The 22365-nt window shown below is 49.3% G+C and overlaps 1 protein-coding gene across 3 annotated transcripts in view; it reads right to left on the bottom strand.

The window, feature by feature from the left end:
* Positions 1–3906: 3906 nt before the first annotated feature.
* ALPK3 (alpha kinase 3) overlaps positions 3907–22365 on the bottom strand; it is a 60890-nt gene continuing 42431 nt past the window's right edge. For all 3 annotated transcript variants that reach the window (XM_050796077.1, XM_050796079.1, XM_050796078.1), the window contains 9 exons: positions 18774–20919; positions 17914–18061; positions 17395–17522; positions 17226–17261; positions 14434–14714; positions 13725–13813; positions 12695–12918; positions 9996–10044; positions 3907–9248 (listed from right to left, as the gene is read on the bottom strand). In XM_050796077.1, coding sequence (XP_050652034.1) covers positions 8903–9248; positions 9996–10044; positions 12695–12918; positions 13725–13813; positions 14434–14714; positions 17226–17261; positions 17395–17522; positions 17914–18061; positions 18774–20919 — 3447 coding nt within the window. In that variant the 3' untranslated portion in view covers positions 3907–8902. The remainder of the gene's footprint in view (positions 9249–9995; positions 10045–12694; positions 12919–13724; positions 13814–14433; positions 14715–17225; positions 17262–17394; positions 17523–17913; positions 18062–18773; positions 20920–22365) is intronic.

Genomic DNA, 22365 nt, shown 5'->3' with positions numbered 1-22365 from the left:
GTATCCACCACTGAAACTTAACAACGCAGCTTGGATTTGCCTCAGTTGAGAGGCACCCAATCCACTAAGGCAGCTCCTGAAGCAGAAGGAGGTGGTTGGAGTCGCTTTGTTGGCCTTTCCATTTCAAGAAAGGTCCAAAGAAGGGACCAGCAAAGGAAGTTGAACGGAAGCTCACCACTAGACAGGCTTCGGGAGACCAGAGCCCAGGAAGCCAGAGGCCAACTCTGTTGCCCCCCAAATCCCACCCAATTACAAACAAGTCATTCTTGTTTTTTCACTTCTAGTAGCAACTTCTTTTTTTTCTTTTCTTTTTTATTTATTTTTTCTTTTTTTGAGAGGGAGTGTCACTCTGTCACCCAGGCTGGAGTGCAGCCTCCCGAGTAGCGGGGACTACAGGCATGCGCCACCATACCCGGCTAATTTTTTGTATTTTAGGTACAGACATGGTTTCACCATGCTGGCCAGGCTGGTCTGGAACTCCTGACCTCGTAATCCTCCTGCCTCAGCCTCCCAAAGTGCTGGGATTACAGCCGTGAGCCACTGCACCTGGCATCTGTTAGCAACTTCTATACATAAAATAGATAATAGATACATAGATGATAGATATTAAAATATCAATATAGCTACTATTTTTATTAATTTACTTATTTATCTTCTGTGTCTGTCTATCTATCTATCTATCTATCTATCTATCTATCTATCTATCTATCTATCTATCATCTATTCATTTATTGTTGCCCAGGCTGGAGTGCCGTGGCATGATTATGGCTCATTGCAGCCTCAATCTCCTGGGCCCAAGTGATCCTCCTGCCTCAGCCTCCCAAGTAGCTGGGATTACAGTCACACGCCACCACACCTGGCTAATTTATTTTGTCTAAAGACGGGGTTTCACTATGTTGCCCAGGTTGGCTTCAAACTCCTGGGCTCAAGTGATCCTCCTGTCTCAACCTCCCAAAGTGTTGAGATTGCAGGCATGAGCCATAGTGTCCAGCCTTTATTTTCAACTTTAGACATTATCTATTGACTCTCTATATAACAAAGATTTAGCTTTACATTACTATTCTCAGTTCTTCTCATAATATTCCACTGGGGATCAATTATTCCTCCCGCGTCGGCTGGCAGGGCAGAGCAGAGAGCTGGAGGAGCCTGTTTCAATGACATCCTAAGCTCACCAAATCTGAGAATTTGCATTTTCTTGAACCATTCCCTTCAGAAGAAGAGGATAATTGACTATCAGGTAAACACAGTGTCCAGTCTATTGAATGATTAAATTTCTCATTTAAAAAAAAATTTTATTTATTTATTTTGGAGACAGAGTCTCGCTCTGTTGCCCAAGCTGGAGTGCAGTGGCACAATCTTGGCTCACTGCAACCTCCGCCTCCCGGGTTCAAGCGATTCTCCTGCCTCAGCCTCCCAAGTAGCTGGGACTACAGGTGCCTGCCACCTCGCCCGGCTAATTTTTGTATTTTTAGTAGAGACGGTGTTTCACCATGTTGGCCAGGCTGGTCTCAAACTCCTGACCTCAGGTGATCCACTCACTTCAGCCTCCCAAAGTGCTGGGATTATAGGCGTGAACCACCGTGCCCAGCCAAATTTGATTTTTTAAATAGAGACAGGGTCTCAAACTCCTGGGCTCAAGTGATCCTCTCACTGAAAATTAGCAAGGTGAGTTTTTCATGTGTAAGTTCCATTTTACTGTAAATTTAACCAGAATGAGATAGCCTCCCTCAGTGATCAACTCAGGGGTATCAAGTTACAAAACTAAAACCCAGACCCTCCCCGGGGGTAAATTTCCCAATTTAGTGCCACTCATCAAGGCCTCTTGGGCCCCAGCCTGAAGGCCTCTCCATGGTGATAACCCTTGTGTTGAGAGCATCTTTCGCATTTCCAGTGGCTGCTCTCTGGGGTTGGAATGAGCTAGGACTCTCTTACTTCCTATTCTGTACTAACAGTTTTTCCGGTAACATTACTACCCCCTCCGGTTTTTTGTTTTTTTGTTTTTTTGGTTGGTGGGGGGTGGGCAGAAATCACCCCTCTTTCCCACAGTACCTCTGCTGCCCCAGGCCTCAGGGATACATGTGACTCAAGCCAGGCCAATCCAATTCTCCTTCTTGAGTGGAGACACACAGTAACAAAAGGCAGTTGGGATTGAGTCATGAGAAGGGTGCACTTAGGGTGATGGTCAGCAAGTTCCTCAGGCCAAAGTCCTCAGAGCTGCCCTGGTTACCATTGTCCCCTAGGCTTGTCATTCAATTCTTCTTTCAGACCAGTGGGTTACCCTGGCATCCTTTTGTTCTTACTTAAGTTAGAGCCAGTTTATTGCTGGCAGTCAGATAACTGTAACTGATGGTGACATTCACAGGGAAGATGTTAAAGGACATGGACTCTCTCCTTTTCCCAGGAAATAACAGGGGTTTTGGAATTGGTTATGGAGGTAAGATAGGGTGAAGAGCATTGAAACTCCTGTTCCTATTCAGGGATGGGAAAGTAGCAGCCTTTGTACATCACTGGATACTTTTTAAAGCTAGACGATGGGCTGGGCACAGTGGCTCAGGCCTGTAATCCCAGGACTTTGGGAGGCCAAGGCAAACAGATCACTTGAGGCCAGGAGTTTGAGACCAGCCTGGCCAACATGGTGAAGCCCTGACTCTACTAAAAATACAAAAAAAATTTAGCAGGGTACGGTGGTGGATGCCTGGAGTCCCAGCTACTCAGAGGCCGAGGCATGAGAATCACTCGAACCCAGAGGCAGAGGTTGCAGTGAGCCCAAGAGTGCGCCACTGCACTCCAGCCTGGGTGACACCCTGTCACACATGCACAAAACGAAGCTAGAGGATGATCATTAAAATCCTCCCACCTCAAGGCATGGAATGAAACTCAGGACCTTTCTATTACTGGGTAGAAATTCCCTTATGGCTTGGAGCCATAGAGTTTGTTTAAAAACAAACCCAGAGTCTGATTCTGCAAAATTGCTAGATTCACCACCAATTGAATTCATAACCTCATTCGGTTTCAAAAAAGGGTGGCATCCTGTCAATTGGATTAATGATATCTGGGAGTGTTCAAAGGACATAAATAGGACAGCCCTCCAGAAATATTTCCTTCCAAACTCCACTACTAGAAAAGGTGTACCTCTCTCTTGCAGAACAAAGCAAACACTTTCCCCATCACTCTCAGCAAAATATCACAAGGACAGAAAACCAAACACCGCATGTTCTCACTCATAAGAGATAGTTGAACAATGAGAACACATGGACACAGGGCAGGGAACATCACACACTGGGGCCTCTCAGCGGGTGGGGGGCTGGGGGAGGGAGGGCATTAGGAGAAATACCTAATATGAATGACAGGTTGATGGGTGCAGCAAACCACCGTGGCACATGTATAACCTATGTAACAAACCTGCACGTTATGCACATGTACCCTAGAACTTAAAGTGTAATAATAATAATAAAAAAAGAAAGCAAACAGTTTCCCTCCTGCCCGACACCACAAGTTATACCAGTAACCAGAACCCACACTTAGCATATCCCAGGGGTTGAGAGTCTTCATCAGATCAGGAAAGAGAATAGTGATATTCTGAAGAAACTGCATGAACTGGCAAATACATTCTCAAAAAACATAGGGTACATTGGTGGACTTTTTTTTGTTTTTTGAGACAGGGTCTCGCTGTGTTGCCCAGGCTGGAGTGCAGTGGTGTGATCTCAGCTCACTGCAGCCTCGATCTCCTGGCCCAAACAGTCCTCCCACCTCAGCTCCCTAAATAGCTAAGACCATAGGCATGAACCCCAACGCCTGGTTAATTTTTTTTGTTTTGTTTTGTTTTGTTTTGTTTGTAGAGACAGAGTCTCCCTATGTTGCCCAGGCTGTGGTGGACCTTTTAAAGGCTGTATGACCAAGACATAATTTTGGTTCAGGTTGTCTTTATTGATATATTCACTCACCAGCGATTCTACATTCTATGTAAAAGCTCAAATTGCCAGATACAGTTCTTACTATTTTAATCTGGACCAAATGTTGGCCCATGCTAAATTATATCAAAAGACCAAACATCCAAGAAAGGCAGGAATTCAAAGATTTCAGAAGATAAAAATGCTTGATTGGGTCCCTGGCATGCACCCAGCCCATCAACCCCCTCAGTGCCCTCTGGCAGGACCCAGAAGATGAGCTCCCTTCTTGTGAATTTATGACAAATAAATTCACAAGGCTCCACTGATTTTCCTCTCTAGGCCTGGGAGGCTGCTTGGAAGAGCTGCTGGGAATGTGGGCTCCCTGATCTCAGCAGCTGAGATAGACAGAAGGAACAAAATAGGGTGCTCATCGTAATGGGCAGGACATGGAAATCAGACCTTGAGCTGTGGGTCCCAGGAATGAAAAAGGCCAGATGCCCCTAGGATATGGCCTAGTAATGACCTTAACTAAAGATTTCTGGGTCAACAGGTCTGTCTCAAGTGCCAAAGTCAATATCTCCCACTTGATTTCCAGACCTTAAATGGAGAGGAAGTCAAATGTCTTTTTGAAGGAAAAACTTAACGCTTAGATGCATGTTGTGAACTTTCCTTGCAGCCTTCCCCAAAGGGATCTGTATCCATTCATCTGGAACTACAGGAGGGATGGGAAATCGGCAGCTGCCTAGTGCCTTGGTCAAACATATGTGAATCCGAGTGGGATATAAATCATGTGAAAATGCCAAGGTCTGCCCCTTCTATAAAGTTCTAGGGGTTGAGGGATCTGTTTGAGGTCAGAATGTTTCCTTCATAATGTAGGACAAATGACTGTATGTTGAATCCCTCACCACTAAGGCCTAATTCCAAGCAATATATGTCACTTTGGGGCATCTTGTTCTAACCCATTTACCAACTGACCTAGAACGCTGCCAGCTTTGGGGTGGGCCTAGAGCAGGCGAAGGCATTCCAGCTGGGAAAGTCTTTCGTGCAGCCAGCTCTGCCATCAGGCCATGTGACCTGGCAGGTCAATGGTACGTGAGGTATCTGTCCATTGGTGGCATACCGGGGAGCCATATATAGCTTGCAGTAAGTCCTGACAAGAAAATATGATAGGAGAACCCAGGATTTGGAGTCAAGCGATGCTCTGGCCGACAAGTAACCATTATCCTTGTGCAAAATGCCCCTCTGGCTCACCACTGGGCTCTGGGGGAACCTAAACACTTGGCCCTGGCACACTCGTTGGCCATGCTGCCCCTCGTGAAATGGTTATCTGACCACCTAGCCGTAAAGTCTGGTATAGCCAGTGTACTCTGTTATCAATGGGACACTGTCGCTCCAGGCTAGGGCTCTGAAGGCACCAGCAGGTCATGTGTGGGTAGCTCACTCACTCTCCACAGTGCTTCCTCCCGCCATACTGCTGAGCTTCCCCCTTTCTACATTTGTGGCTCTGAGAGGGGCAGTAATTTGTCTTGGCCCTTTTGGGCCCTCGTTCTGGATTTGAATTTGCTTTTCTAACCCATCACGCATCTCCTGCCATCAATATCCACGGAATTATCAAATGCCATAAACATCATGTGACCTCCTTACATACTGCACCCAACCACAGAATTCCCTTTACAGCTAAAAGAAGAGTAATGGGTTGATGGGTAGGCATTCACTCATCCTCTCAGGAACCCACAAACCAGCAGCAGCTGGCTTGAGAGTGTGGTGAAATGGTTTGTTGAAAATTCAACTATGGCACTAGAAACAACACCCCTAGAGGCTGGGTCAGGACTGCAGGAGGCAGCATGCGCTTGGAGCCGGCAACCATACCTGGCGCTGTTTCTCCTTCAGGGATAGGACGCAGTGTAGAGACGGCCCCGCTATTGCTAGATCTCAATGTTTTTCTTACACCTGAGGTTTGGGACCGGGCTGGTGTGGAGAGTTTAGTCCCCCAGCAAGGAGCACATCCTCAAAGACGTAGTAGCAGTTCAACTGAATTGGAAGCTGAGGCAGCCACCGGGCCATTTCAGGCTCATTATAAAGAGGTCATGGGAGTATCTAGAATGATTAACCCTTTCAAGGGAAAATATGATTGCTGTTACGTAAAAGGGGGCAGGAGTAGAGATGGACATGGGGGGATTCCTGGAGTTCGTCCTGGGACTGCCATGTCCAATAGTAAATGCCTGTCACACAGGTAGGACCACTAAGGAGCTTCAGAACTGAAGGTTTGGGTCACTCCACCAGATTAAAAGTCCATCATCATAAACATGAGTTCTCATGACCAGTTCTAGAAATGGACTGTAGACTTTACCCATTCTTCCTTTCTTGCTGGATTATACAATTTTGGTTGAATATGGTTAATCTACAGGTTGTAGAATTTCAAAATGGAATTGTGGTAACACTGAAAGAGGGAGATTATCCCTATTGACAATGGACTTTGGAGAATAGGAGCCGTGTCATTACCCCTGGAATTCGAGGTTAGATATGATCTTGAATTCCCTAAGCAGAGGGAAATGTGGTTTTGATTATATGTGGGAAAGTCATCATACATGAGCTGGGAAGAACAACATGTGTGTTAGGAGCATCTTCAGGGTTTGCCTACCAAACCCTTTCTACCCTTCCGCACTCCACCATTCTTCTGGTAAGAGTCCGCGTCCTTTGGAAAACTGCCTCCCTCCCGCTCTATGAAGCCCTGAGCTCCAGGCCAGATTCCTTCACTTGGAATTTGAATCTTGAGTGGAAGAGGACCCACTAGAACCGATGGCAAGCTATGCCAACCATAGCAGCTCCTGGGAGGCAAGCCTTGGAGCTGCCCCAGCTCCCACCCTTCCCAAGGCCAATTGTTCAGCTATTCTTTTGGTTCTGTGAGCTATCCGAGCATCTTTCCCATGAATCCTTTTTCCTTGCTTAAGTTGGTCCAAGTTCATTTCTGTTGGTCAAAACTCAAGAATCCTAACAGGTAGTCTCTCCTGAGATGGCCTCACACATCTTTGCCTCCAAACATCTGCCAGCTCAGGGTCTGGCATAAAGTAGCGCTCAGTATATGTCTGCTGAATGAGTGGGTGAATGAATAAATGAATGAACAGTACTCCAGCTCTCAGTTCACCAAAGTAATCTGGATATACAGGCTGGGAGAGGTGGGGACACACTGGGGCAGAAGATGTGGAGTGACCTGAGCACAGAGGAGGTAGAGAAGTCAGAGATGTTACCATACAGGGGAAATGTAAGCAAGGGGAGGCTCCGGGTGGGGGTGGGAATGAAAAGCTTCTCTGCAGCTTGAGAAGCAGGAAGTGGTCAGCAAGTAGCTGAGAGGCAGGTGCTGGTGGGCTCCTGGGCTGGTCTTGCTGTAGCCAGAGACACAGGGCGTTTCCAGAGCCCCCAGCTCTGCGCTTTCTTCCTGGATGGCTTCCTTTGTGTTCCTCTTCTGAATGAAGAGCAATTCCAAAGGCATAAGTCCCCAGACACCCTGCTAAGGGGCACACAGCAGCAGCTCAATTGTGCAAGAAGCACAGGCTGTCTTTCTGTGGCCACAGAAGACTGCGACTGAACTTCGGCCCAGGAACCAAAATATAGATTCATTTTTCCAGTGGGCCTGGGACTACAGAATGCCCTCCGAGAGCCTGCCTGGGAGAGGGGGACCCTGACTCCGTGGACCTCCAACCACACCAGATGAGGGCAAGCAGGGCACACAATGCTGCCTTTATTGCATTCCAAGGGGAGCAGGCTAGCTGCAGACCTACCCCATCCCAGGCCTCTGGGAGGGATGCTCTGGAAGGACCCAGGCTGCTGGGTCCTTGGGAGCCCATACATGAGGTCCAGAGCTGGGACCCCAGAATCAAGAGCTATAGTTGGGGCAGGAGTCCTAATTCCCAGGCACAGAGACTCTCCTCCACCCAAGTGCATGGATAGACTGCATCCCTCCAACACCCAAGTGTACTCCCCATGGGGAAGGGACCTAGCCCTCCACTCCTGGTTGAGAGGGGATGTGAAATTCACTGTGACCCCACTTCCTTTCAGTGTGGAGTGCAAGGTCTCTCAGAGTCAACACCTGTCTCTGGCTACAGCTGCTGACACAGCCCTCATGCCAGCTCTCACCTCATGAGCAAAGAGCCCAAGAGAAGTTGGGGAAGAGAGTACTGAAGTGGGGTGAGATGCCAGAGGTTCTGTTCCTCACCTGGGTATTGGTAGGCAGGGAGTGGGGAGCCCTCAAGCAAAGGGCCATGCGCAGAGTCATGAAGGGCAGGCAGCAGGCTGCAGCTGGGCCCTAAGACAGGGATGTGGCCAGGGGGTGCAAGGGAGCATGGGAAGCAGGCAAGTGAGTGAAGGGGGAAGAGCATGAACACACATCATCAAAGGCCACTGCACAAGGACGTGACAGGCTCTGGAAGGGCCCTGAGCCCCATCTGGGCTCGAGGACAGGTTAGTTGCAGGGTAAGCTGAGATCAGTGAGCCAAAGTAGTTGGAAGGAGAAGATACCCTGAGAGTCACCAGGCCAGACTAGCAGAGGAAGTCTGGAGCCCTGAGGACAGGCGAGATCAGGGCCAGGCAAAGGCAGGGGAGTAAATGCTGGCCTGCATGTCCTCACTCAGATTATAACATCTGCTGCCTGACTGGGCTGGGGCAAGGGCTTGGGGTGCAGAACTCATGCAGAGGACTCAGGGGAGCCTCCAGCAGTGGCAAAGTGTAAACTTCAAGGAGGGCCTAGGCTGCCAGGCACTCGGAGGTGGGGCCTGCTTGAGGCCTGGGAACCTTGGGTGACAGTGGCACCAGAAGAGGCCAGTGGGCTATGTGCCATGCACCAAAACCATCTGATGAGGAGCTGATTCACGAGAGCCTGCTCAGAGAGGTCCCCAAGTGGTGCCTCCTTCATGTACCTTCTCCAGTTAGTTCCATTTTTGGAAAGTCTCCTTCCGGTTCAAGCTGCTTCCTGGTTGGTCTGCTGCCGGGTGGAGGCCCCCAGCCTCCTCTTGAGGCTACCGCGTGCCCTGGGCCTTGGAGCCCTCCTCTTGGGTGGGAGGCTGTCCCAACAACTGAGCGGCAACTGGCTCTGAGGCCTGAGGGGCAGCCTTGGAACTTGCAGCACTCTTCCGGGTGCCCTGAGGACTAGGGAGGCCTTTCTTCTGGGGCTGAGGACTCAGTTGGGAGCCTTTCCTGCCAGCAGATGGACTCTTAGAGCCTTTGGCTTTGGCTTGGGGGTGGGCCACCTCAGGGCCCTTGAGGGGTGTTAGCCCCAGCAGCTCACAGTAGGCGTTGCACTGGTGGGAGGAGGCGAACCGGTCCAGCAGGGCAGGGAAGCAGCTTTCCTTGAGGCCCTGGTATCTGCAACCAGACAGGAAGAGCTGAGTGGGGGTCCCAACCACAGACACAGTTCCTTGGGGGGCTGACTCTGGGGTGGCCATCATCAGGATGTCGTGCTCAGGGTACATTCTACCCTATCTGAGGGTGATGGGGAGTCTCCCTTGGGTGCTACCTCAGGTGGCAGCAGCCAAAACCTCAATTTTTCTTTTTTTAAAAAATAGAGACAGAGTCTCTCTACTTGGCCCAGGCTGGTCTCAAACTCCTGGGCTCAAGAAATCCTCCCTCCTCAGCCTCCCAAAGTGCTAGGGTTATAGGCATGAGCCACTATGCCTAGCCCAAGGCCTCAGTTTTAAAACTGTGGTCTTATTACACCCTGACACATGGAATCCATCACGCAGGACTTTAACTGGCATAAGGATGGCTTAGCTTCTTAACATAAATTGGAGCAGACTTGAGGTCCACACTCTAATCACAGGGCCCTTACTCATCGGCACCTTGGCAACCATCCTCAAGCGAGAAGGGAGGAGTATGTGCGAGCTGTGAATTGCAGGGGACCCCATGTGTGGCATCAGTAATAGCTGCCACACCAGGCCAGAGATAAGGTGTGGGGACCAGTAGCCTCTAGGATGTTACCACATGGCCATGGGTGTGTCTGGGACCACTTGGCCCCAGGTCCAGCACCTCAGGGATGGAGAACCAGAAGGACTTAGGACATTTTACACCCAGAGAAGACCCCCAGAGGGCATTCTGTCCCCAAGAACCACTCACCCTCGAAGTTTGGTAGCAATGTGCACATCAGTCATCTTCCAGTCAACCCCTGAAAAGAGAGAAAGTTGGGAGTTGATGCCAGCCTGGGCTGGTTCTAAGCCCCCACGTCTCCTGCAGGAAGAGATAGTGGGGGGCTTAGAACCACGTCTCTTCCTACTGGAGACATGGGGGCTTAGAACCAGCCCAAGCTGGCATCAACTTCCTGGGTGTCAGTGCAGGTGTGTCTTCAAGCATCTTCTCATGGGTCATCACCACCAGCCTGTCTCACAGCGTGCAGGTCTCTGGATTATTACTAGGAATACTATTCGTATTTTTCAAGTGAGGAGGATAAGCTCAGAGTTAAATGACTTGAACAAAGTCATACTCAGTCATTCAATAATTGAGCTCTGGCTATGGGCAATGGCCATTTGACTTAAAATAAGGGTTCAGCTTTTTTGGATTCCTAGAGCCAAAACTCTTCCAGCTATGCAATCCTGCCTCTACTGGATTAGACCAGGTCACAACCTGGACTGGCCTCTGGCTTTGAGCTAAAACCTTCTTCCTCTGAACAGATCAGTAGTTTGTGCAGACAAAAGAGACAGATGGGAATGAGAGGATAAATCAGGGGTAGACCAGCGGAAATGCAACACTACAGAAGATTGGTTTCTGCACCACTTACAAAGGCAGCAAGCAAACAAGAAGCTAAGATGGTCTTCCAGGTTAAGACAGCCTTGGAGTCAGGCAAAATGATGATAGAGAAAAACGTTTTCACTGTGGTCAGGCCACCCAGGTATCTTAGCATTCACACATTAGGTTTAGGATGTTCTTTCCCCCATTTTCAATCTGTCCAGAGCATTTTGCTAGGAACTTGCCTTTCACTAACAGGGCTGAGTACCATCATATGATAGACAATAACAATTGTGGCCTTTAGAGTCAGACAGACCCAGATTTACATTTCAGCTCTATCACTTTTGAGCTGTGGGAACTCGACAAGTCACTTCATATCTCTAATCTTCAAGTATAAAGGTAAGGATAGTAATGACCATCTTACAGGGTATTGAGAATATCATAATATGTGTAGGACTCTAACTTAGTGTCTGAAACATAGGAGTAATGTGATAAATATTAATTTCTTTGTCATTTCTCTTTTGGCATTCATAGCATTCCATTTTGTGTAATAATGATGATCTCTCTCATTTGCACAGAATTTTAGTTTGTAGAAGGTCTTCACAAATACAGTCTCATTTAATCCTCATAAAAAATCTGAATGCTAGGTAGGAGAGACATTATTCCTAAAGAGGGAAAGGAAACTGAAGCTCAGAGAGATTGAATGACCTAACCAATGTGAACTTCAGTTTTCTTCTTTGTAAAACAGACTCAGCAAGAAGAGAATGGGGCTTTGACATAAATCAAATTTATTTTTTTCTTTATTATTTTTTTGAGATGGCGTCTCGCTCTGTCGCCCAGGCTGGAGTGCAGTGGTGCAATCTTGGCTCACTGCAACCTCTGCCTCCCGGGTTCAAACAATTCTCAAGCTTCACCCTCCCAAGTAGCTGGAATTACAGACATGCCCCACCATGCCTGGATTTTTAGTAGAAATGGGGTTTTGCTGTGTTGGCCAGGCTGGTCTCAAACTCCTGGCCTCAAGTGATCCACCCTCCTTGGCCTCCCAAAGTGCTGGGATTACAGGTGTGAGCCCCCACGCCCAGCCGACTCTAAAACCTTTCTACTATACCACGTTATCATCTTATAGTAGAAACTGGTCTACTCATCACAGCTTCTTGAGGACAATGACTATTCCTAATTCAACTTTTTATTTTTTCAATATTTAGTAGTGGTTGGATGGAAAAAGGATGGAAGCATGAATATGGAAGTTAACAAAGAGGTTGACTGATAATGGCTTAATGTTACCTAGCCCTCCCTCCCCCCAGTATACGGAGTTATATATATAATAATTATTGTACAATTTAATCCCAGTGAAACACACATTTGAGTCAGTTTTATATCTCTGGTCTTTAGTTTTCTCACTTATTTACCACAGAGACAAGATTTAATAATGCATGATAATCCCAGCAACCTTTCCTTCCCTTAAGCATTTTCTCTGTTCCTCTCCCCTGTCCAGTTCTGCTTAAAGACAGTAGGCCTGGAGAGAGCTGGTTGAAGAAGGAAGGAGGGTTCATGCCTGCTGGCCTTCCTTTATTGGGGAGTTCTGGGTAATGAGGGGCATAGGAGTAAAACTGAAAAGAAGCGAGACTAAGTTGCTTTACATAACAAAAAGCTAACAAAGATGGAGGAGGAGGAGAGACAGTAAAGCTACTGTGCTCAAATGGAAGGGAGAGTTTGGGAAGTTTGGAGAGTGAGAAAGTCTACAGCAAAGCTGCAGGGAAGGGAAGAAGGGAGGTTTTGAAAAGGGTGGTTGTGGGTTTTGAATTAGACCCCATGTAATGATCTTTGAAATAAATTCCTTTTTTTTTAATTGAGCCTGGACTGTGCTCCTTTAAATGCAACTGCAGTGATAGACTAGGCTACATGAGGTATGTATTAGGGTTGCGTGCAAAATGGTCCCTGTCCAATCTACTTTACAAGATTATTGTGAAAAGCAAAAAAGAATAAAGACAAAGGTGCTTTGTAAACGATTAGTCAAGCACTGTGGCTCTGCCTCCTCTGCATGCTTTCACATCCATGCACATGCACACCCACGCACCCTTACACCTTCATACCTGCCAAATCTGTGACAAGGAAGCTGCCATTTGTCCACTGATACAACCAGTGCTGGAAGGTCTGGCATTTCTGCATGGCCTCAGAGCTGCTAGATGCTGTCACAGCCCCAGCAGAGCCCCATTCCCGGGAACAGTAAGACTCCAGGGGCTTGCCCAGGTCTTCCTCCAGGGTAGCATATGGGATATTGTTTGCAGGCCGGTAGATCAGATACAGTGGGATGATCCTAAACATAGTTTCACCTTGCAGTAAGCAGGAAGTATGGCCCAGAGAACTCCTCCCTCCCATCCAATTCTGTATTCTTGGACCTAAAAGAAGGGCCCTTCCAAGAATGGAATTCTCAACTCTGAGCCCAAAGGACAGCAAAGGAAAGCAACTCCACCCTGAGTTCAGGAAAGGAAATGGTATTTTTGGCTTCAGAGTCCTGTCCATTCTCCTGGTTAGTGGGATTAGAACAAAACCCTGCTATGGGCATAGGCAGATTGTGTGGCTTGGGTGAGGGACTGAGGCACGTATATGTCAAACAGAAGGAGCACCTTTAGAGAGGATTCAACCAGATTGTGGTTCTCTGCCAGTGGGACCCCAGGTACGCAAAGGTTGGAGTTCAAGTCTCAAAATGGAAACAATTGCCATTTATAGCTGACTCCTACAAAAATCCACACTGACTCCGCCTGCCTACCACAGAAGGGTCCTGACCAGCCTGTCTAGCTTAGCCCACCCCATCACCTTCATGGAGTCCCAGAAACTGCTGTGCCCAAACTCTGCAATCAGCAACATCGGCGCTAAAGAATGAGGAACTGGGGTGGGCAGGAGGAGACTCAAGTCCAGAGCAGAGGCTTTTCTCAAGTGGGAAGTAAATGAGGTCTCTATTTCTAGATTTTTGTGAGGCCACTGAGCTGAGCACGGGGCTGTGAGCCTATCTGCACATGGGCATAACCCAGGTTGCCCCTGGGAGGCTGTGAAATCACTGTCTTTGCAGAAGCCCAAGGCAACAGTGCTGCACACTGCACGTCCTCCTCACCGCGTACTTACTCAGGCACCTCCCCAAAGCCAGGTGCGGCCCGGGCTTCTGCTGCGAAGATTTTGCAGTACTCCCTACTCATGTTCTGGATCTTGCACCCCTGTGGATGAGGGAACCAAATATGGTCAGCAAAGAAATTCCCCAGTCCTCCACTGTGTCTACCCCTATTCTGTTAGGGAACCGAGAGGAGGATCCCAGCCCTGGGGGAGGAAGGGCTTACTCCTCCCTGCTCCCCACTCTGCACCTCATTTTCCTCTTTTGTATAACAAGTGGCTTTCGACTTCTTTTCAAACTGAGATTTTCAAAGTGATTTCCAAACTATTTTCAGGAGTTCTAATGGTATGTGACAGTGCCCCAGAGACCACTCTGTGGAGAACCAGGAAGACGGTCCACCCCACCCACAGCACCCCCCTTTCATCCCACATATAAACAAGGCTTCCATGAGAGATTATGTATGGAGCAGGGGGAAGGTTTCTGCTGCAAATACAGAGTTTGAAAACTATGGCCCAAGTTGTTTTGAAGCTCTCAAGCTCTCTGAGGCCAAGCATCTGAATTCTGGGCTGCATCTCAGGCCTTCCACAAGGTCCATCCTAGGAGCCTCCTAAGGTTGAGATTGAGATGCCTTCTGCCTTGATACTGGGCATCCCAACAGGACCTGGGCTGGGAAAGGGTAGGGGGTGAGTGAGTAAAGGGATGGGGCGTGAAGATGGGACATAGTACCTGGATGGTGACGTCGTAGTTTCTGCCCACGAGAGAAGTCTCACTGCTGGGCCCAAACACAAGCAGGCTGGACACCTTGATGATGCACGTGCGGCCCGACTCGAAGATGGGTTCCAGTCCGTAGATGACCTTGGCCTGGGAGGCCTTCCGAAGGACACACCCATATCCACCCCCTCGGAGCTCCTCGCTTACCAGTCGCCCAAAGAGCTTGTCCCCCCAGCAGCCAGAGTCAGCCAGACCCTTAGCAAATACCATAGGGGTCATCTCAATCTCTTCTCCAACTGAAGGGGAACAGGAGAAATGTGGGACACCAGGAGCTCCTGTCTGACCAACGTGGGGCTTGCAGGGAAGGAAAAGGCCAGAAGAGCCTCCCACCCTGCCAACCTGCTGGGCTCACTTTCTGTTCACGCCTGCTCTTTGGGCACATTGAGTCCCTACCAGACTATGAGCTCCTTGGGGCAGAAACTCTACTTGATTCAACCCCTGCCATCTAGTGATACCCGTGTGGTATCCATCACATAACCCCTGCCTTCCACAAAGGATGCGTTTGTGGAAGGCAGGGGTTTTCTGTGGCAATAGCAATCAATACAGAATACCAGAATTACTTTGTTTTAGAATTCATTGTTTTGATTAGATGAATACATGACTCCATTTCAACCAACATGTTTGACTGAAACAAAAAGTTTGCAGGACAAATCCAGCAGCAGTGAGTGCCCAAATTGTGACTGTTAAATATAATTTCCCATTAAAGGGAAACTAGAGCTTTCTAAAGAAATGGTTGATTCCAGGTCTAGGCAGAAAGTGTACAGCAAGGACTTGAAATATCGTGTGAGACCAGAAAGCAAGAGAGCTAGCAAAAGCTATTAGAGACTTGGCAGAAGGACACAGGGGCCAACCTGAAGGGGCTCCCTTGGGCCAAAAAGGAAACAATCTTGGCAACAAAAATAATTACTGCAACATGTTGAATATATCACATATGTTAAAAATCCATGTATTCATAGTGGTGACCCAAAAAAAAAAAAAAAAAAATCCAATCTCCTCCCTCAAACAATAACCTCACTGGTCACCTATGGAAAATGGTAGGGCACCAACTCATTATTCTAGTAACTAAAGGGAAAAGAGCAAATATTTATCCTTCATTTCCTGTTGGAACTTATGTATTGAGATAACCAAATAATCATCCCCTTTTTACAGAAAAAAATCAGCTAATGAATGAAGAAGAAAAGATCAAATTAAACTATCTCCATGTTGCAACTGCTAATGAAATAATAGATTTAGGCAATAATCAGTGACTGCTAAAACCCCTAGATAACAATAGGGTTTGTATCAGATTGTTTTTAACTTTAAAATGGGATGAATCACACAGATACCACCTGAATGAACCAATGACCAATCTTAACATTACTAAAACGAAAACAATCTGACATTATGTGCCTCCAGATAGGATGCAAAAGGTATACACAGCACCTGTGAGTTATTCTTGCCAAAAAAAAAATCACACCTGAATCTGACCGAACGTCTAAATCTGATTACCAATTTAGAAGACGCATGTGCATGGGGGAGCATGTTAAATGGGAACACAATCAACAAAATCCAGAATGTTAGAAATTCTATACCAGTGACTTTAACAAATACATGGCAAAGGAAGAAAACAAATAAAGTAGAAGAAACTGTTAAATATTAAGAGAGACTTGGTAGCTGCATCAGCCAAAAGCAATGAGTGGTTCCTGATTCAAATAAACCAACGTATATGAGACATTTGGGGAAATCTGACTGGATGTTTGATGATATTAAATAATTATTATTTAGTTTTGAGGTTGAGGTTATATTTGATATTGATTAAACTTTATTTGATTACTAAACAAAAGTCACTAATTGGCACTTCGGGAGGCCAACGCAGGCGGATCCCTTGAGGTCAGGAGTTTGAGACCAGACTGGCAAACATGGTGAAACCTGTCTCTACTAAAAATACAAAAATGAGCTGAGTGTGGTGGTACACATCTGTAATCCCAGCTACTGGGGAGACTGAGGCACGAGAATTGCTTGAACCCAGGAAGCAGAGGTTGCAGTGAGCCAAGATCATGCCACTGCACTCCAGCCTGGGTGGCAGTGAGACTCCATCTCAAAACAAAGTCACTAGTTGGATAAATGAGTGATTAAAAGAGTGAGTGAATGAAGGAATTAATGCATTTGTTAGCAAGAACAGCTCTAAACATCTTTTCATCACTGGTTGCCTTCACAGTCCCAAGCCTTAGCCTGTCTCTTGCAGGAGCAGTACATATCCATCCCTATTTGAGCCCTTCAAATGTGTGTCAAACTTTGTGGGTATTTCATGATCACCAGGGAGTTTGCTGAAAATGCAATGTTCCCAGGTCCTTCCTAGGTCATTAAAGATGTCTGCAGTGCAGCAGGGACCAGGAAACTGCATTTCTAACAGGTTCCCTGTGTGAATCTAATGCTGGGGTCCACAGAGTACTGTGAGAAATCCTGGGTAGGAGCTGGCAGGACAAGACATGCCCTGGTGGCTGGTTCTGCCCTGGATCAAAGACTCTGACATGGACAAAGGGCACAAGGGTGAACTAACTCCGGTGCAGTGGCCCCCTTGGCCACTTCTTCCCCCACAACCTTCTGATACAGCAGTCCTCCTCTATCATCTCCCCAAGCCATATCCTAAACTAGGAGACAAAGGGGAGCAGTATGTGGATTGGGATCAGACTCCAAGCCCTTAAAGAGGGTCCTCCCTGCAGATGGCAGGGGTAGGACCACCCCACCTTCCCTGGGGGGCACCATACCTTCACCTTCTTCTCTGGAGATGAATCCTGACAACACTAGATACAGAAAAAGAAGAAAGCAGCGCCTTCAGGCTGCTGTGCCGAGAGAGTGCCTTCTCTCAAAGATGACGGCTGCCCACCCCCCAGGAGCCAGGTCAGGCTAAGACCCCGGGCCGCGGGGCACACTCACCCTCAGGGCTGAGGCAGAAGTCGGTGGAGGCCGAGCCGTGCTCGTTGTGGATGGTGCACCGATACACGCCGCAGTCTACGGGGGAGGCCTGCACGATGGCCAAGGCCGCCGGCCCCTCATCCCCTGCGCTGCAGATTGGAGACCCTACTCATAAGGGCCATCACCATGGCATGGGGGCAGACTGTGGTCCTAAGCATCCTTGGAGCCCACTCTCAGAGGCTGCTGAGAACCCCAGCTCTGAGAACTCTGGGGAAGCAGCGCAATTCCAGGGCCAAGAGCTGGTACTGAAGCCCACAGATCTGGTTTGCAGTCCTGACACTTACTAGCTGTGTGGCTTTGGACAAGTGGTTTAAAGAATGCTGAGCCTCCATTTTCTCATCTCTACTATGGAAATAAAAGGACCTCCCCTGGTTATTGTGAGGATTAATGAGGCGATAGGCTCAAAGCACTAGGATAGTGCCCAACAGTATTACTGCAATCAGGGAGCCAGGTCAGGTGATGGTGGTATCGTTGGCTTACCTCCTGCCCACCTCGCCCACTGGGCACTGATCCTTGGCCCATGTCAAGACTGAGTCACTAAGAATGTTGAAAAACTGGCACCAGAGTTTCAGGCTACCGGAGGCATCAGGAAACTGCTCCACCCGAATCTTCCGGATGACCTGTGGGGCTGAGAGCAGGGTCCAGTCAAGAGGGGAACACCACCTCTCCTCTGGCCATATCCTTGCTTTCCTGGGTGTCCTTGGTGGGAAAGGCTGGGAGAAAACAGGATTCAAGTCTCCACGCAGACCTACCAAGGTGCCTCACAGCCCCCAGGTGCCTCCTGCCTATATCTCAGGCTTCTGCCCTGACCCCCAAAGCACACATCTCAGCTAGACAGAAGCCCCTACTCCACCTTGACCCCAGGCTGGGAGGGGCTCCCAGCTGAGGACCCAGACAGCAGTTGAGACAGGAACTTCAGTTTGCATTCTAGGTCCCTAACTCTAGAAGCCTGCATTTGAATCCTGTCCCCACCACTCTGTAATCATGCGACAACTCTGTAAAGGGGGATTGGTGATGATGGAGAACTAGAACACTACTGAAGCCAGGCCCTGTGCTAAGCACTTTATCTATTCCATCCCATTTAAGCCTCACGCCATTCCAAAGGTGGTACTGTTATCTCCACTCTATGGAGTGGCAGAAGCAAAACAAGAACTAGGCCTTTCAGATTCCAAAGGCTGTGAGAGAAGGGTACCTTTACCAAGGTAATTTGTGAATCCTGAGGAGGGATATGCTATCTGTCATCGGGTGGTGCTGTTAGCAGCAGCAGCGGTGTGCTGTCCGTGGCTCCATGGCGGCCCTGTCCTGTGAAGTCATCCCCCGCCTCCCTCCCCATTGCTCACCTTTCAGCAGGTCTTTGGCTTTCCTGGGCTTGGCCAGTGTCTCCTGCTTGCCTTCATCCAGGGCCAGCTCTGTGTTCAGACCGCCAGCCTTGGGGCTGGGGCTGAGGTCTCCTGCCGCCAGCTCCTCCTCTGCCCGAGGCACCTCCAGCATGGTCGCCTTTCTGCCCTGCGTAGGGGAGCGTCTCTCCCGCCCTGGAGTCCCTGGGGACCCAGGCACCAGGCTTTTCCTGGGCCCCCGGGGGGAAACCGTGGGGCTCTCCCTTTCTTCAGGTGTGGTCGCCTCCCCATCTCCTGCTGCTCTGACCTTAGGGAGAAATCTCTTCCTCCGGGCCCCTAGAGCCAGTTCCTCAGGTGTAGCTGCCGGGAGACCTGTCAGAGCCTCCCCGGGGAACTTCTCCTCTTGGGAGGGTTCCTGGGCTATGCTCTCTGTTGAGGGTCCCTGCCCAGGGACTGCCTGCCCACCTGCCTCCCCCAGCCGATCACCCGTGCTGCTCTCCTGAGAGGCCCCCAGGAGGCCAGGCCCCTCAAGGGAAACCTCTCCCTCACCCTCACTGGCTCCTTCTGAGGCCAGCCCAGGGCCCTCCTCGTCTACCACAATGGCAGGGACAGTGAGGGAGCTGGGACCAGGACCCCAGGAGCCTCGGGCAGCAGCAAGGGCCTGGCGGCCAGCCTGCACCTCGCGGTCCAGGAGGCCAGTGAGGCGGCGGGAGGTACAGGGGCTCAGTAGCAGGGTCTGTGCACTCTGCACCAGGTGGTTGTTCTCCACACGCTCCAGGATACGCCTCGATGTCCGGGGACTCAGCCCAGCCACTTCCACAGTGGGTGTCAGAGTGGCTGAAGGCGCCAGACCTCCGGTAGCTGCCCCGACCTGGGACTCTCCCCCTGCTCCACTCGTCTCTGTGCTGGACAGCTTTAACAGCAGAAGCAGGTAGTTCTTCAGGGAATCTATGAGGCCAGGGTCACAGCTCCGGGGACCTGGGGTCCGCCCCTCCACATCTGATACCTGGGCACAGGCCCCCTCATTGCTGGTGGCCATGGTTTCTGGTGGGTGACTCTGAGTGGGGGTCCCCGGCCCCAGGTGCAGTGTTGGGGCAGAACTCATCAGGGCCTGATCCTCAGAGGGCAGGAAGGCAGCTGTGCTCCTGTGCTGAGAAGTCAGGGTACTGCTCAGCCCCTCCTTTGGGCTAGCAGTCAGCCCAGTTCCAGGAAGAGAAGGCATTGTGGGTACCTCCTGGCTCAGGCCAGCTGGAGGACAGCCACCCTGATCCACACACGGCACTCCCCCTGGCTGCTCCTCCTCGGGGCACTGGAACGGGCTGTCCTCCTGCTTGGCCTCGATTGGCCCTGATGACTGTGGCCCTTGGCATCTCTCTCCTCCCACCTGCTCCACACTCCCTTCATGGGGCGGTTGTGCTGGGAGCATGAGGTTCCCTGACAGGGGACCCAGCACAGTTTGCTCATGGTTCCTGGAGGCTGTTACTGCTGCCTCCTCAGATCTGGGCAGGAAACCAGGTTTTTCTGGGATACAAGACCCTTCTGGGATCTGTGTAAAACATTCAATACTTGGAGGAGCTCTAGGACCCTCTGTAGGTGGGAGTTCGGGGGTTCTGGATGGTGGGCCAAGGCTGGTCACTGCCTCCTGCTTTGACTGACCTTCCGTGGCTGTGGGCGCACTCCCTGCTGACTGCATCCCCGTCTCTTCCTGCATCCTTCTGTCTTCCTGTGTGCCCTCATCTGCCTGGGCCTTCCTGTCTTCCTGTACCTTCTCACCTGCCTGTGCTGTTTCTAGCTGTGTCTCTGCCCTTCCCTGTGTCACCATGCCCTTCTGTGCACTCCTGTCTGACTGTGGCCTCTTACTTTCTTGTGTCCCAGCATACACCTGTGTCTTCCTATCTGCCCATGTCCTCTGGGCTATCTGTGTTCCGTCTCCCCTGGTCCTTCCATCCACCTGTATCTTCCCATCTGCCTGCACATTCTTCTTGCTTCCAGGTCTCTGGTTAGCAGATGTTCTCCCATCCTCCTGGGTTTCCATATCCATGGGTTCAAAGATACCTTGACTTCCAGAGGTGCTACAACCAATGGAAGCTACATCAGAGCTGCTGCTGGCTGACACAGTAGGAGCCATGGTTGTCTGGCATTCCAGGACCTGAGAACACGGGGACAAAAGCAAGGATTTAACTACATGGACATTCAGATCTCTTTCCAATCTGGCATCCCAGCCTCCTCTGACCTCATCCACAACTGCTCTGATGGGAATCTTGCTGCCTGGTTTCTCAGGTCTGCTGGAAGTTGGGAGGCAAAGACATGTGACAAATTCCCAAAGCCCCATCCATGCCCGCCTACCCTAATCTCTGATCTCAGTATCTGGACTGGGGAATATCTAGCATCCAGACCCAGCTCTTGCCCTTCCCACCTCTTCCTGAAGAAATCCTGCCTTTCCTGAAAGATGTTGCTCATGGCTTATTCCACCCCTCACCCCTACCATATGAAGGAGAATATCCTCTCCCCAGGGCTCCCAGAGCAGTCCTTCTCCTGTGGCACTACTTGCCTTGGATAGAATTATGGGTGAAGTGAGACAGTGCCAAAGGATGTCCCAATAATGGCCTCAATGTCCCGGCCTCCACCAGTAACACTGAGTGAGTGATAATAATGGATGCCATCAAAGCAGAGAGGATTAAAGTAATTCTGAATGGCATCTATGCCAGGAAATTAATGAAACATTATAATGTTACCCTTTTGAACATGTATTTGCAAAGCACTATGCTAGGCCCCTGTACATGATATTATCCCACTTATTCCTCATACAGTATGAATACTTAGGAGAATCAGCGCCATTCTAGAGATAACAATGACAAGAAGGCATGCGATCTGTCCACCATCAGGTAGTCAGTAAGTGGCAGAGTTCAGATTTGCAGCTGGGTGTACTTCGCTCCAAATCCCATGCTCTTTGTTGTTATATCATACTGCCACCCACTTTTAAAGGACTTCCCGTCAAACATGGTGGCGTTTAACAGTGATTTGCCTCTTTTCCTCCAAGATATCATCAAAACCACTAAAGTAAACATGAAATAAACAAAGCAAAATCCTTTGTTAGTGAACTGGAGGCAAATAAAACCTAGTCTCAAAAAACAAACAAAAGGATAACGTCTTCCAAAAGCCAACAGATGCAGACACTGGGAAGCTGAGGAGGAGCAAAGTGATATGGGGAAATAAACAGGGCCACAGCTCAGTGCGCAGGGAGTGGAGCTGTTCAGCAGGTCTCAAGACGCTGGCAAAATCACAGCTACTGTAGACAAAGGTCTCATCCCGTGGTTATAAACCCATAAGTCCACATGCAACAAGAGCTGCAGGTTCATGGAGGCCTGGGTAGAAACTGGCCGAAGACACGGGAGCTGAGCAGAGCAGACAAGGAGAAGAGATGGAATGGAGGAGGCAGATCTCAGAAAACACTGGCAACTACACTCCTGAAGAAACCTCTGGAAAATTGCTAAGCCAAGAACATTATGTTTTAGCATACAAAGACTAAAGGAATACTGTTCCCACAGGCCCTGCTTGAGGAAATCACCAGGGAACAAATGCAGTCAACCAAAAG

Source organism: Macaca thibetana, chromosome 7, assembly GCF_024542745.1.
Source record: "Macaca thibetana thibetana isolate TM-01 chromosome 7, ASM2454274v1, whole genome shotgun sequence".
Taxonomy (NCBI): Eukaryota; Metazoa; Chordata; class Mammalia; order Primates; family Cercopithecidae; genus Macaca; species Macaca thibetana.
This window is presented reverse-complemented; position numbering and strand designations above follow the sequence as displayed.